At 36.3% G+C, this 13,074-nt stretch overlaps 1 protein-coding gene across 1 annotated transcript in view; it reads right to left on the bottom strand.

The window, feature by feature from the left end:
* Window positions 1-13,074, bottom strand: part of KNDC1 (kinase non-catalytic C-lobe domain containing 1) — a gene marked incomplete at both ends in the record, with an annotated part of 66,175 nt that overhangs the window by 24,367 nt on the left and 28,734 nt on the right. The window contains 3 exons of the mRNA XM_082308389.1: window positions 5-76; window positions 3,768-3,882; window positions 11,911-12,932. Coding sequence (XP_082164515.1) covers window positions 5-76; window positions 3,768-3,882; window positions 11,911-12,932 — 1,209 coding nt within the window. The remainder of the gene's footprint in view (window positions 1-4; window positions 77-3,767; window positions 3,883-11,910; window positions 12,933-13,074) is intronic.

Genomic DNA, 13,074 nt, shown 5'->3' with positions numbered 1-13,074 from the left:
TTACCTTCAGCTTTTGGAGCAGCAAAGAGGATACTTCCATGGCAGTCAATCAGCACGGAGTCCAAACATAAGACCACTGCAAAACAAGCCACAAAAGGGCAAGGCATAGTAAATATCTGTTCTTGTAACTACTGGACACTAATAAAAATTAATTAAATATTTAAAAAAATAATTTGCTATGTCAGCAATTACCCTATGATAAATGATGCTTTAAATAACACTAATGCTAGAACAGACACCATCCAATAAAGAGACAGTAGATGCATAACCACCCGAAGCACTTCCTACAGAACAAAGACAAGAAAGTAAAACAAAATGGGATCACAATAAATAAAAGGGCTTAGAATACCAGAAGTTTATTCTCTTTATAGCCAGCATTGAAAAGGAAGGCCAAGAAAGGAACAAAACAAAAAAAGAAATACAGCAGCTAGATGTACTCTAGTCTTCTCACAAGGTATCAATAAAAGACAGTCAATTTATCTTTAAGCATTTAATCTCTCCTCTCTTCCCTCCTCCAACCTGACCAAAATGCAGCGTCATTATCTGGAGACAACTGAGACATATGTGGCCAGATCCAGAATTCCTCTAGGTGGGATAGGATATAGAGTTCAGTTTTGCACAAATAGTTACAATCGCATACACTCTCCCACTGAGGAAGTGTTATGTAGATCGGTATTTGCAAGACCCTCAATTTTCTATAGTCCGGAAAGAAATAACTGACTTCTAAAACTATTTTAAATGATGTGAGGTCTTCAGGAACTTAACATTAAGGTCATGAGATCACGTTATATAAATTCAGTGATGAAAAACTTGTGGTAAGACTGTGTCTATCTGTTTGACATCTTCAAAGAACACTGTAATTTAACGTGTTTCAATATAATAAGCCAATTGGTTAGCAATGTAGTCCTGCCTTTGTAGACTACCATCAAATACATTGTTTTCTTGTTAAAAACAGAGTACTAGGAGAATAGATTCTTCAATTAAATTAAGTAAGACGTTAAAACATGAAATTTATTATTATTAAATAAAATATTAAAGAGGCTAAGAGTAAAACAAATATTAATTTATTATTAAATAATAAATTGAAGAGGTCTAAGAAAGAAGAATGAAGTAAGAAAAAAAGGAAATAATTCTTTGGCTTTTGTAGTTACCTGTACAAAACACATCTAAAGCCATTAAATTGTTGACTAGGCTTAATATAAATAAAGGCTTGCCTACTACCTTCAATAATATTTAAGCTGGACCGGAATTTAAGCTGTCTTGAAAAACAAAGCTTTCCTGAATGGGAACCTTTACTAGTTATTTCTGCAGAGGCAGCTCCCCTGAGAACTCTTCATGCTCACTATCTTTGCTTCTCAAGAGTTAACGCCTCTGGCCCTGAATCTGCAACACAGTTAACGCAAACCAGAGTTCAGCACAACATGAGAATTCTCACCTGGGTTCTCTAAAGTGCCCGTGAACAACATGTAAGCAACATCCTCTGGTAAGAGGAGAGGAAATAAGTCTCAATGGAGGGTACGAACAACTTTTGTAGCAGGATTGAATTAAAAAAAAATACATGAAGAGGCTAGCTTTGGGGTATGTTTTCTTACCCAGATAATTCCTGCTTATGATAATGAAAAAAGTGTAATCAAGGAAGGATTTGGAGGAAAAGGCTGTTTAAGTGAATAAATAATAAATAACCCAGCTTGTTCCACATTTCATATATTTAACTATGACTCATCAGCTACCAATCTTACTCTACCAATGTTAAGACAAAGGATATTTTAACAAACACTTTAGATGATATCAGCTTCACCTTTAAGAAGTTAGAATTATTCAGAAGGAATGCTGAGAGAACTTTGGGGGTGTGTGTGTGTGTGTGGGCACCGAAGTAGTAACACCCCTGTAAGCCATTCCACAATGTACAATTACTCTCAGAACAGGCAGAGAACCTTCTGGCAGAAATATTCTAAATCTGAAAACAATAGTCAACTTCAAGGTAGCTTTATTTGTCAAATATGGAATTTTAAGGAAGGTGCCTTCCATTTAGTGGTTTGTATCATTCTGTTCACTTTTACATGCTACATAAGGTTCAGATCACAACTCAGTCTTTAGTATTTTGAAGACTTATACATTCTAGGTGCGTGTAAATATAGTAACAGAGGCTGGCTAGGCATATTAAATTAGAATCTGAGCCATTATGTGCAGTTATTTGAAACCTCCACAAACATTAGGAACATGCTATGAGGCTGAAGTAATTCTTCTGTTGCAAGGTATGTCAAATACTTAGTTTTAAGGGTAACATTGCTTTAAGTGCTCAGAAATCTCCGTTTATGGCCAATTTCCTTTTGTTGTGGTTTAACCGCAGCTGGCAACTAAGCACCACACAGCCACTTGCTCCCCCTGCCCCCCAGTGAGATAGGAGAGAGAATCAGAGAAAAAAGTAAAACCCGTGGGCTGAGATAAAGACAGTTTAATACGACAGCAAAGGAAGAGAAAATATAATAACAATAACAATACAAGTGATGCACAATGCAATTGCTCACCACCCACTGACCAATGCCCATCCCATCCCCGAGCAGCAATCGCTGCCCCCCAGCCAACTCCCCCCAGTTCATATACTGGGCATGACGTTATATGGTATGGCATAGCCCTTTGGCCAGTTTGGGTCAGCTGTCCTGGCTGTGCCCCCTCCCAGCTTCTTGTGCACCTGGCAGAGCATGGGAAGCTGAAAAGTCCTTGACCAGTGTAAGCACTACTTACCAGCAACTAAAACATCAATGTGTTATCAACATTATTCTCATGCTAAATCCAAAACACAGCACTATACCTGCTACTAGGAATAAAATTATCTATCTCAGCCAAAACCAGGACACCTTTTTAACAGTTTTATATCATGAAAGATAAAATAGCTGAAGCTGAAAACCTAAGAGATGCTGTAAGTTTTCTGTACCTTACTATCCCATTGTTTATATTCAGTTACAGGCTTCAAACTCATCCCTGTCCAAACCCCCAAAAGCAGGCTTTTTAAATCAAGAAAAAGGAAAGGCAGGGTGGCGGTGGTGGTAACCTCTGCTCTATTTATCAGAACTGCTACAGATTTATTATTAGTATAAGCTAAACCAACATTCAGAACGCCTACGGAAATTTAGGATGGTCTTCTCCCAAGTCACATACAACTTATTCCAAGTCTGTCAAAGGACAGTTCCCCGTTCCTCTCTCAGAAGTTGACTTCTGATAATTCTTCTATAAACTGAAGCATAGGGAATATGGAAGGAGTAATGTCATGACAAGATCCTGGGTGCGTTAAACTGACAAAGCCCTGTATTATCAAAAATATGTCAGGAATCATTCGTCACAAAGAAATCCAGGCAAGAGAGGAAATTTTATGTTTATGTATATATAAAATTTATTTCCTCCTGCTTTCAAGATACAAGTCCCAAGTGCTTTTCTTAAAAGTCACAGTACAGTCTCTCCATCCCCAAAATGTCGAAACACAAAATTTGTTTCATTGTTTGAAGTCATAAAGATTTGTTTCCTCTGCAAAAGCCGTCAAAACTCAAAATAAAGAGAAAAGAAGGCATTCTTCTATATACAGAAGAAAACTCCAAATTGAGTAAAAATTCTAAGTCGCAATTTAAGAGAGTGAAGTTAGAAATATTGCCTATTATTTTTTCTGCACACAAAATGAAAGTTGAGGTATTTTGCATCAACAGTATAAAGAAAACATTAATACAGTGAACATAAATAACTAAGCAAATATTTCAAGATAATTAAGACTATACCTGGATAATCTATGCAAGTCTGCAGAGTACATAAACACTCATGACATAACGCCCAGAGTTCATAGTCTTTCAGAGGTTTACCATACCAGGACAACAGGAGTTTTAGAGAGATCCACTGAAAAAAAGAGTGAGGATGCAGAAAGTTATTAAAAATTATCACAAACCAAAAATGTTTAGTGATGCAACAAAAAAGTAAATCCTAATATACAACACACTCACCTAAAAAACGTTAAGAAAAGGTATTTATTGCACTTGCCAGTAATAACTAATAATACTTCTTATTGAAAAAAAATGGCACGGTTAGATGTATAGATGAACCAGTAGTTTCTTAATTGCATAACAAAAGTGTAAATCAAGTGAGATTTCAGCAAGATTAGAAGTGTTTCAGGAAAAGTGAGCTGTTTGGAAGCTCTTTCTTATCATATGAAGGAAAGACTCTTTTAGAATGTCAAAGATGACACATAATTATAAGGACACCACCTACACTTAAAAAGATAAAAATCCAAATGATCACCACCAACAAAAAAATCCCACATTCAAGTTCTGATTTACCCTGACAGTCGCATTACAAGTCTTACCTTAAAGATTTCATCAACATTTCTTGTTCTTCTGTGAAAGATGTTAACAATATTGACAGGATTAATGACAGGTTTATTTGAAGTCCAAGCACGTTGTTCTGTTTTTAATCACTGGCTGCTCAATTTGTAGCAACAGCATTTATTTTTCTAGCTATCAGTTTAGCTTTTGATAACTAGCATAACACCTTAATGTGACACAGGTACTGCTCCATGGAAACTTAATGTTCTTCAGAGAATCCATGTTTTATATTTTGAGATTTTTTTTGGGGGGTGAATATAAGAACTTGCCATTGATAGTACTGCACAGACACCTTCCAGATCAAGCTGTGCTAATAGAAGAGCTTATCACTACTAGTGGCTCTTGACATCAGCTAGACTTTACGATCTCCATTCATCTACCAAAGGAACAGTAAAAAATTCACTGTAGGCAGAAATCTCTGGTTAGAGCAGACCCATCTAACTAGTTTAAAAAATAGCACAGCACATTTCCTGTTGCATATGTAGCCCTAAGATAGTAAACTATCCCTAAACGTCAACTTTAGGCCATGCTGGGGAAAAGAACTACCAGAAGCAATGCAGGATTAACTCTGGAAAAAAAAAACAAAACAAAACTGGAGCACAGGAGACAGAAACAAAAATAGAAACCTCTGAACTGTTCTGTTGTTTTTATAGACACCTTTCTATCCCAATCAATGTTTGTAAAAAGGGTCTCTCTCACACGCAATGGTAGTACATCATTACATTTGACAAATCAGTCTCTGCACTGCATTTACTGCAGTCAATTTTTCATGATCCTGGCTATGAAACACCCTTCAGTGAGGCACTACTTAGATTTTATCATAAAATATGTAATGAACAGACTACTGCATTAACTTTCATCAAGATTAACAAACAGAAATAGCTTCCCTGCGATCTATGGGGAGGAGGAGAAGAACCACATTAATTTCTGTAGCTGAAACTTTGTTTAATTTTTACCAGAAGACCTTCTCAAGGAATGTAGTACTTTGGGCTCGTACTGTTTAAATATTCCTTGAAGGTGAACCAGATAAACTATGAATTTTTAACAAGATGTGCCAGCAAACCCACCTTTTGATTTACTTAAAATGTTTTATATTCTGGCTACCTCCAACACACATAAAAGTGAATTTGGTGCTTTTATTCTCCTAATCTCCATTGTGGTACATCACAAAAATTGGTAACTTCAGTATAGACAGATTTGAAGCCAGGTAATAAGGTTAAGCTTCATTCTCAAATTTTGCTATCACCAGCATCCTGGAGTGCAAAATTCTTACATCAATGTGTTCCTTCATTATACCTAGAAAAGTAAGCTCTTGAATTGTATGATAAAAAAAAAAAAAAAAAAAAAATCAATTACACAGCAGGAAGGAAGCGGTCAGATAGTCAAAAGAATGAATTTAGTCTAGAGAACATTCAAAATAGAGCTTCATACTGTTGATTGATTACTATCCCTGATCAGCGCTGCATTCCCCCCTCCACAGCATCCTGGTTCTCACATGCCTCATATGTCTTTGCTCACAGACACTTTACAATAAAAGCAGCAGCCAAATCTTCAAATTCACCCTGCACAGCTGACACGAATGGAGAAAAATCAAAACAGAAATTCCACAGACTGACTAGAGCATTAAGAAGGTTTTCGGATTTGGGAATATTGTTGTCATAAGCACACACTGCTGCCATAAGTTTCTCTGTAAGAGGATCCCTCCTCTTGACATTTATGTCCCTAGTGGCTCTAAAAGCTGCAGTGGAGAAAGATGGACTTCCTCTATCGCATATACAAATCACCTCTCACTTCAGGAGAAGGTGATGAATAGCTAGCAAGGGGAAAAAGAATCTCGTGCTAAACTGGAGACTGAAGTTAGTTGTACAGCAGAAAGCTGAAAGGTATTTCTCATCACTTCTGGGATATCCAAGCTCTCTAGAGGAAGAAAGAAATGACAGAAAGATTTAAGTACAGCAGGAAAATAGGAAGAAACCCTAAGAGCAACAGCCAAATTTATGATAAGAAAGAAGAAAGTGTCAATGATATAAGATAACAAAATAGAGGATGAAAAGGCACCAGAAACTGAAATTCGGTTTCAGAAGAAAAAAGGATGTAGGAAAAGCAAATCTTAGCAGAAGTGAGAATCACTGCCATCCACAGGATGGCCAAATTAACCTGAGCGAGGGGAAAAAAAGGATGCACTCTGGTTACAGATTGGTGAACTTTATTTAAATGCATACCCTCATTGTTTCTCTCTGGCAAGCACCATAAAGAAAAATTAAACTTCAAATATTAATATTGCTAGCTAGTATTCATTTGGTAGTTGTTCTCTTGTGATACTAATAACTGACTGCATTGCTATTGTCTCTTAGTATAATTCAAGGCTCTCCCCACCTTGACCATATCAAAAGATTATTTTTATTCCTGAAAAGAATACCTGAGAAGGTCATTCTTCTAGTGCCCTAATCATTCCAAATGCCCACCTTCCTATACCAGAAAGACAGAATTCTGGAAGAGTTCACCTGAAGACTGAGGGTTCAGACCTGCTGGGAACTTGTCTTTCTAACATCTTGTAAAAGTTATCTGATACAGTCAAGGTACATGACAAGACATGTTTCATCACACATTTACATCTGTGATGAAAAATATATACAGCCTGGTTAAAATAGTTTCCAAATGAAAAAACATACACTTCTCAACCTAACGTTATAAGGCATTTTTTATTTAAGCCTCAAAGCAGGTATTTAATGCAATGCACATTCAAATTCCACTGAACTTGTTTATGTTTTGGTAAACATTTAAGTGTAAAACCTCCCTTATTTAGGCATCTGTCTCAGATTTGGTTGTTCTGTTTTGTTTTTTAACATGCAGCTCTCTTGATTCATGGCTATTATTATTCCCTACAACTTCCAAAAACCCCACTCAACCACCAAGAAAAAAAAAAAAATCTGAAGTGCTGGAAAACATATGATTAAAATTTTTAGTCAAACTGCCTGTCGCATGCGTTGTTTCTTAACTGTCTATTCAGACATTTTAGGAAACCAAGCTCAAGACAACTGTTCAGCATCCATAGGCCCCAAGTCCACTTCATTTAAAGCCTTAACTTTATTTTAATACTGCTATAAAACATTTATTAATATATTATCACCAGTGAAATTACACTAAAGAGCAAACAAAACTATAATCCAGTGCCCCTTCCTGAAATTTTTTCTTCATGTTCTAAAACAGACCTTTTCATAACAGGATTTATATAACCCAGTTTTTAAAATCAGAAGATGTTTTTCACAGCACAGAAATCTTGACAGAAAATACAAAAAAGCCACATGACTGATTATTGCCTACAGCTACATACTGGTGACATTTTGTTTGATGCCAAAAAGATTGCATTTTAAACCTCACTTCTTGAAAAAGCAATGTTTTTTCTTCAGTGCTGCAAAGATCATTTAACAGATCTTTTATTTCGTTGTTGGTACCAGAATTGTAAAACCAAACTTTTCAAAGCATTCAGACTATGCCAAAATACTATATTTTATGAACAACAATGCTGGCATATTTCAAACAGCCAAAGCAAGCAAGATTTTCATTATTCTTTTCTTAATAAGTACTATTCTCGGAATAGAGAACTTTTCTTTTCTTGAAGTGTTATTTCCCCAGTGTTCAAGTGTAATTCTCTAGCTACATGGCTTTTCACTTCTCTCATGTTTGACTGGGTATGAATGATCAACAGAAAACAAATGTGTATATGCCAGGTTCCCGTTAACCCTTCCCATGTAAAGGCCAGAGCATCTGAATCACAGAGAAACATTTAAAAGCATTAGAGATGAGACACACCTGATTGGAATGAAATTGGTTAGAGAAATAAAAGATCCCCACTCAAACTTGAAGTGAAAAATATTTATTTATGGCATGCAAAACTATAAAAATTACTAGGAAAACCCTCACAAGATACATTGCAGTAGCCAGACAAAAGCAAGCAAGTATTTTTAGTAACGCTTACTAGCAGTAAAGCACACAACATTAAGAAGCAGTGTTGGGGTATTAGAAAAATATTGTCCACTGGAGAAGTATTATTGACAGGTAAGAAAAACTGTCTGTTCTCCAGAGTAGACAAGGTTGATCTTCAACCGGATGGGACTGGTATCGCACTTTCTCTAAAGAACAAGAAATATTTAAAGAGATGCTAGAGATACTATTCTAAAAGCTCTATTTGCTGCAATCATGCTTATCTGTTATAGAGAACTAGTGAAAGAGCAGCGCTGTAAATCTTATGAGGTGTTTTCCATTTAGCCCAGAAGATAGAAATCACATTAGTTGGGGCTTCACACTTTTTGTGCCTTTGCAGTAAATAAACAAACTCTCAGACTTAAGTTTTAGCTTCTTAAAAAAAAAAAAAAAAACAAAAAAGCAAAGAAACATTTTTAGGTATTTGGTAAAATTCTGGCACAGAGAAACGAAAGGGAACTTGAAAGCATACAGAATCATCAGTTGTAACTTTTTCACATAAGGGATAGCACAGTATGGCTTTATTTTTGCAACTGTCAGGAGATAAGACAAAGGCAGAAACTGCTATGTTTCAGAAGCCTGAGGAATAAAATCTCTTTTCCAGAAGAGGAAAAAGAAGCTGAAAGCATTAAAAAGAATGCCCCCTTCTCTAAGAAGACTTATAACAGAGTCTGCCATACAGTTCAACGACTACTGAAAATGAATGACCCCCCTTCAGAAAACAAAGATTACCAGGCTAGAAGCTCAGCATTTCAGGGAATAGACACCCATTTCAGAAACCTAGGTGTTGCTCACAGGTGTTGATATATTCAAATGCTTTTTTCCTCCCTATGGCAGTTAAATAACCAAAGATGGCTTTGTTTTGGTGGTTTTTTTTGTTGTTGTTGTTGTTTTTTGTTTGTTTGTTTGTTTGTTTGTTAAGACCAACTTGGGATTTTAACAAGCTCTAAAGAGCATAATATTTTTATGTGGCAGAACCTGAACATTTGCTGGAATTTATTATTTTAAAAAGAATATAGAGTATGAGTCCATCAAACTTTCCTTCTACTGAAAACATAGCTATAAAACTCTGGTTTCACAGGCAACAACCACCCTGCTGTCTTCATTTCAGATCATATGTATTACAACACTGCTTATTAGGGTAACTGGAATAATTGTTACCTTTTCTAATTCACTGAGATTGTCCTGTGAATTCAGTGGGAGCAGGATAACCTCACTTCTACTAAGAGCCTACTTATTTAGAAGAATGAAATTCTGTTCAGGCTGAAAGAACACTTTATTTAAATTGATGATGAAATATTTGAAGAAAAAGAGGATTTCGGAAGAATGGCAGAATAACCTGAAAACATTTTGATTTACTTTTCTTTGTGCCAGTCTCAAGTGCTGTTGCAAGAAAAGCAAACAGGACTTTTGCTACGGCTTTTAAATCATGCAAGAATTTTGAGAAACTACAATTCTGAGGAAGATTATTTTCTTGAAAACATCTTCAGGTACCCAGACTTAAACTGTTGTCCTGATAATCCAGTGAGGACGGAATACAGGTCTTATTTGAACAGATTTTTTTTTCCTTCTTAAAGAACCCCTATCAATACACTCAATTTATGTTTTTAAGTGACAGCAGCTTATTCACCACACCTCTCTAGTTAACACAGAGGCTTAAGTAAGCCCACTTCCACCTCCAGGCAAGTGACTTAAGTGTGGTACCTTTATTTCTTGGAATGAAAAATCCCCAACAAAACAGCTGCAGTGGTTTTATAGTCATCTGATGGCCTTAGCCGGCATCTCCATGACCAACATGGAAGTTAATTCCTAGGTTTACACAGTTTAGCATAAAAAATATAAAACCTCCATTCAGAAAAAAGGTATTTGCACATAAGATGAAGGACAGTTGTTTCTCTTGCTTGAATACCAAGACAGATCTAGATTTCTGTATACTAACAAGCTTTCTCACAAGAAGTCAGTGACTGAAATCGCCACGATCCTTGTTAGAAATACATGCACATCTACCAAATGAAGCAGGTCCATGTAAATTCAGAGTAACAAATGACATAGCAAAAGCAGATGACTTTGGAATGGCTATAAATCTGATTATTACTTTGCACTCTTCTGAATGTGTAAGGTTGCATAGTCCAGAGCAGGAAGACCAAAAAAAAAAAAAAAAAAAAAAAGACATTTTCCCAGAGTCTGAAGAATGAACCTGCAGGATTTAAAAACTAAATAAAGGATTCAGTATGTATACAATGAGTAACTCCCTCAGAGAGTAAAACCATGCTATGTGGTACTTATCCACATTTACTATCCTCCTGCATTATGAATTTAATAAGTGCACGTTATTGAGGGGAGAAGAGACAGGAAAGGGAAAAAAGCAGTTAGAACAGAATCCTCAATGTTGCATTAATTTTTTTAGCTGTGATGAACCAAGGATCTTTACACACTTGACAGACCTAGGTTACTACTCCAGTGGAGGTGTTTGGGCAAGGTGAAAAGAGGGATGGACACAGACTGAAAATAACCCTGGATGCCACTGCATGGGATGGCTGGAAGACTGGCTATTAGGCAAGGCAAACAAGGCTGAGTTGTCAGTAAACAAGTAAGGAAAAAACCCAACATCTTCACGTAAGCATAATTTCTGGAAATGAAATATGTGAAGTTTGTGCTGCTCTTTTTAATCAAGTCACAGCAAGGCTGGAGAAGCATCAGCCATCCTGCATTTTTAGCCAGCAGCTCTCCTATCACATGGATTGTTTACATCTCTTTAAGTGTGGCACAAGAAAAAAAACCATCTAGTCAGAGACCAAACTTGTCCACCCTGAAAATATGTAATTTAGGCAGAGACCATACTACACTATCTATCGAACAAATTCTAGTAGACTAATATCAGCTCTCCCTCTTCTTATTTGGCTATTTATAAAGATGAAATGCTTGAGACAACATAGCCATTATATTGTGCACATATTTGAATTCTATCATGAAATATACATAACAAACACAGAGGCGGTAATTTAAGAACACAGAACAGATACAGCATATGTACAGTTTCTGAAAACTTAAATGCACACGTAGATTAAAAAAAAGTGGAGTCTTTTCACCTCCCGAAGCAGATGGGATATTGCCATTGATTTCAATGAGGTCAGGCTTACAGTCAGGAACTCTGCAATTTTCATAAGCACCTGGGAGGCCCACTGCAAGGTAGTGAACTTTATGCATTGACAGTAATGTAAAGAGTTAAAAAACTACATATGCTTTGGTAATGTTCTCTTACAAATGTAATGTATGTCGCTCTAACACACTAGCAAGAATACTGCATTTGTAAAAAAAAAATTTAAAATGAAAGTTGATTTTGCAATAGCATAAATTTCACTGTAGCACTTTACTTCTAAAGAGGGAAAAAAGGATGACTATGTTTCCAATACTAACTCTTAAATTGTGCAGACTGGCAAAATTAGATTTTCCAGGGTGCTAAAGGGGGCGAGGGGGGGAAGCAATCACACAGTATTTAAGTCATTTCATCTCCACATAAGTGACTACAGCAACTATATAATGAAGACTTTATTTTTACTACCTGCTCATTACTTTTGATTTCTGACCCTCTGCCTCCACAAAGATTATCTTCATTATTGTTTGCGCTCATCGCACCGTTGCTCAATTCTGGAGACCTAATTAGGTTTGATCCGTATCTGTTCCCACTGGGTTTTGTCGTTAACACTGACGCCATCTTGTTAAAATGTGGTAAAGAATTTTCATTTGACCCTTGAAAAGGTTCAGAAGAGTCTTCCAACGCCATGTAATTGTCTAGCATTTTTGCTCCAGCAATTGATTGATTTGGGACTTTTAGCATACCAGCTGTGTTGGGCATTTCAGAGGTAGCATCAGAACAGTCTTCTTTGTGATCAGATGAAGCAAAACCTATCTTTTTACCATTAATAAGTGACATATGTTCTTCTAGATTCATGCCAGACACCTGTGTGCATACACACGGAGCTTCTAAATGACGATCATTAACCTGGTGATTCTTTGGTTCTATTTTTGGTGGACTACTAAGAGCAAACGAATTAAGATTTCCCTTTGAAAAAGCAACCTCATTATTATTGTCTAGAGGTAGTGACTCTTGTGTTAGCAAGTGATTTTTCCTAGCTAGTGGTCCACTGTTGGTTACAGAAGTAAAAAAGTTATTTGTATCTGCAGGTTCAAGTGGTAGCTTTGGAAAGGTTTTAATTTTTCTCAAAGAACCTTTCTTAAAAATGCCATCTCTCTCCAGGTCAATAACACATGATTTTATATCCAAAGCAACACTAGCAAAACTGTCAGTATACACTGCATGTTTGTCCTCTTCTTTGCTCTTTGTAGCTTGAGTTGCAAGTTGAGAATGTTGAGTTTTCTCATTATCCAGATCAATTTGCATTTCCTTTAAACCACTTTCTCTGCCAGTCACCATAGTAACTACAGAAGAGTCCTTATGACAGGTAGCTGTCACATCTTCCACTGCAGATGAATCACCTGCTATGTTGTTTTTCTCATTTGAATATAATTTAGATCCCAAACTTCTCTGACACATTCTTCCCTTCCACATGTTATCACAGACATCTAGATGCAAAAAAAACAGATGCTTATATTAAATGTGTATTTAAACCTTGTAATCTTTCCTAATAAATCATTATATTGCTTTTTCTGTCACTGCTGTTACGTATATTCAGTATGTTACACAAATTAATTATTTTTGGACAAG

Source organism: Platalea leucorodia (assembly GCF_965183815.1).
Source record: "Platalea leucorodia genome assembly, chromosome: 4".
Taxonomy (NCBI): domain Eukaryota; kingdom Metazoa; phylum Chordata; class Aves; order Pelecaniformes; family Threskiornithidae; genus Platalea; species Platalea leucorodia.
The sequence above is the reverse complement of the archived record's forward strand: the minus strand, read 5'-3'. Positions and strand labels throughout refer to the sequence as shown.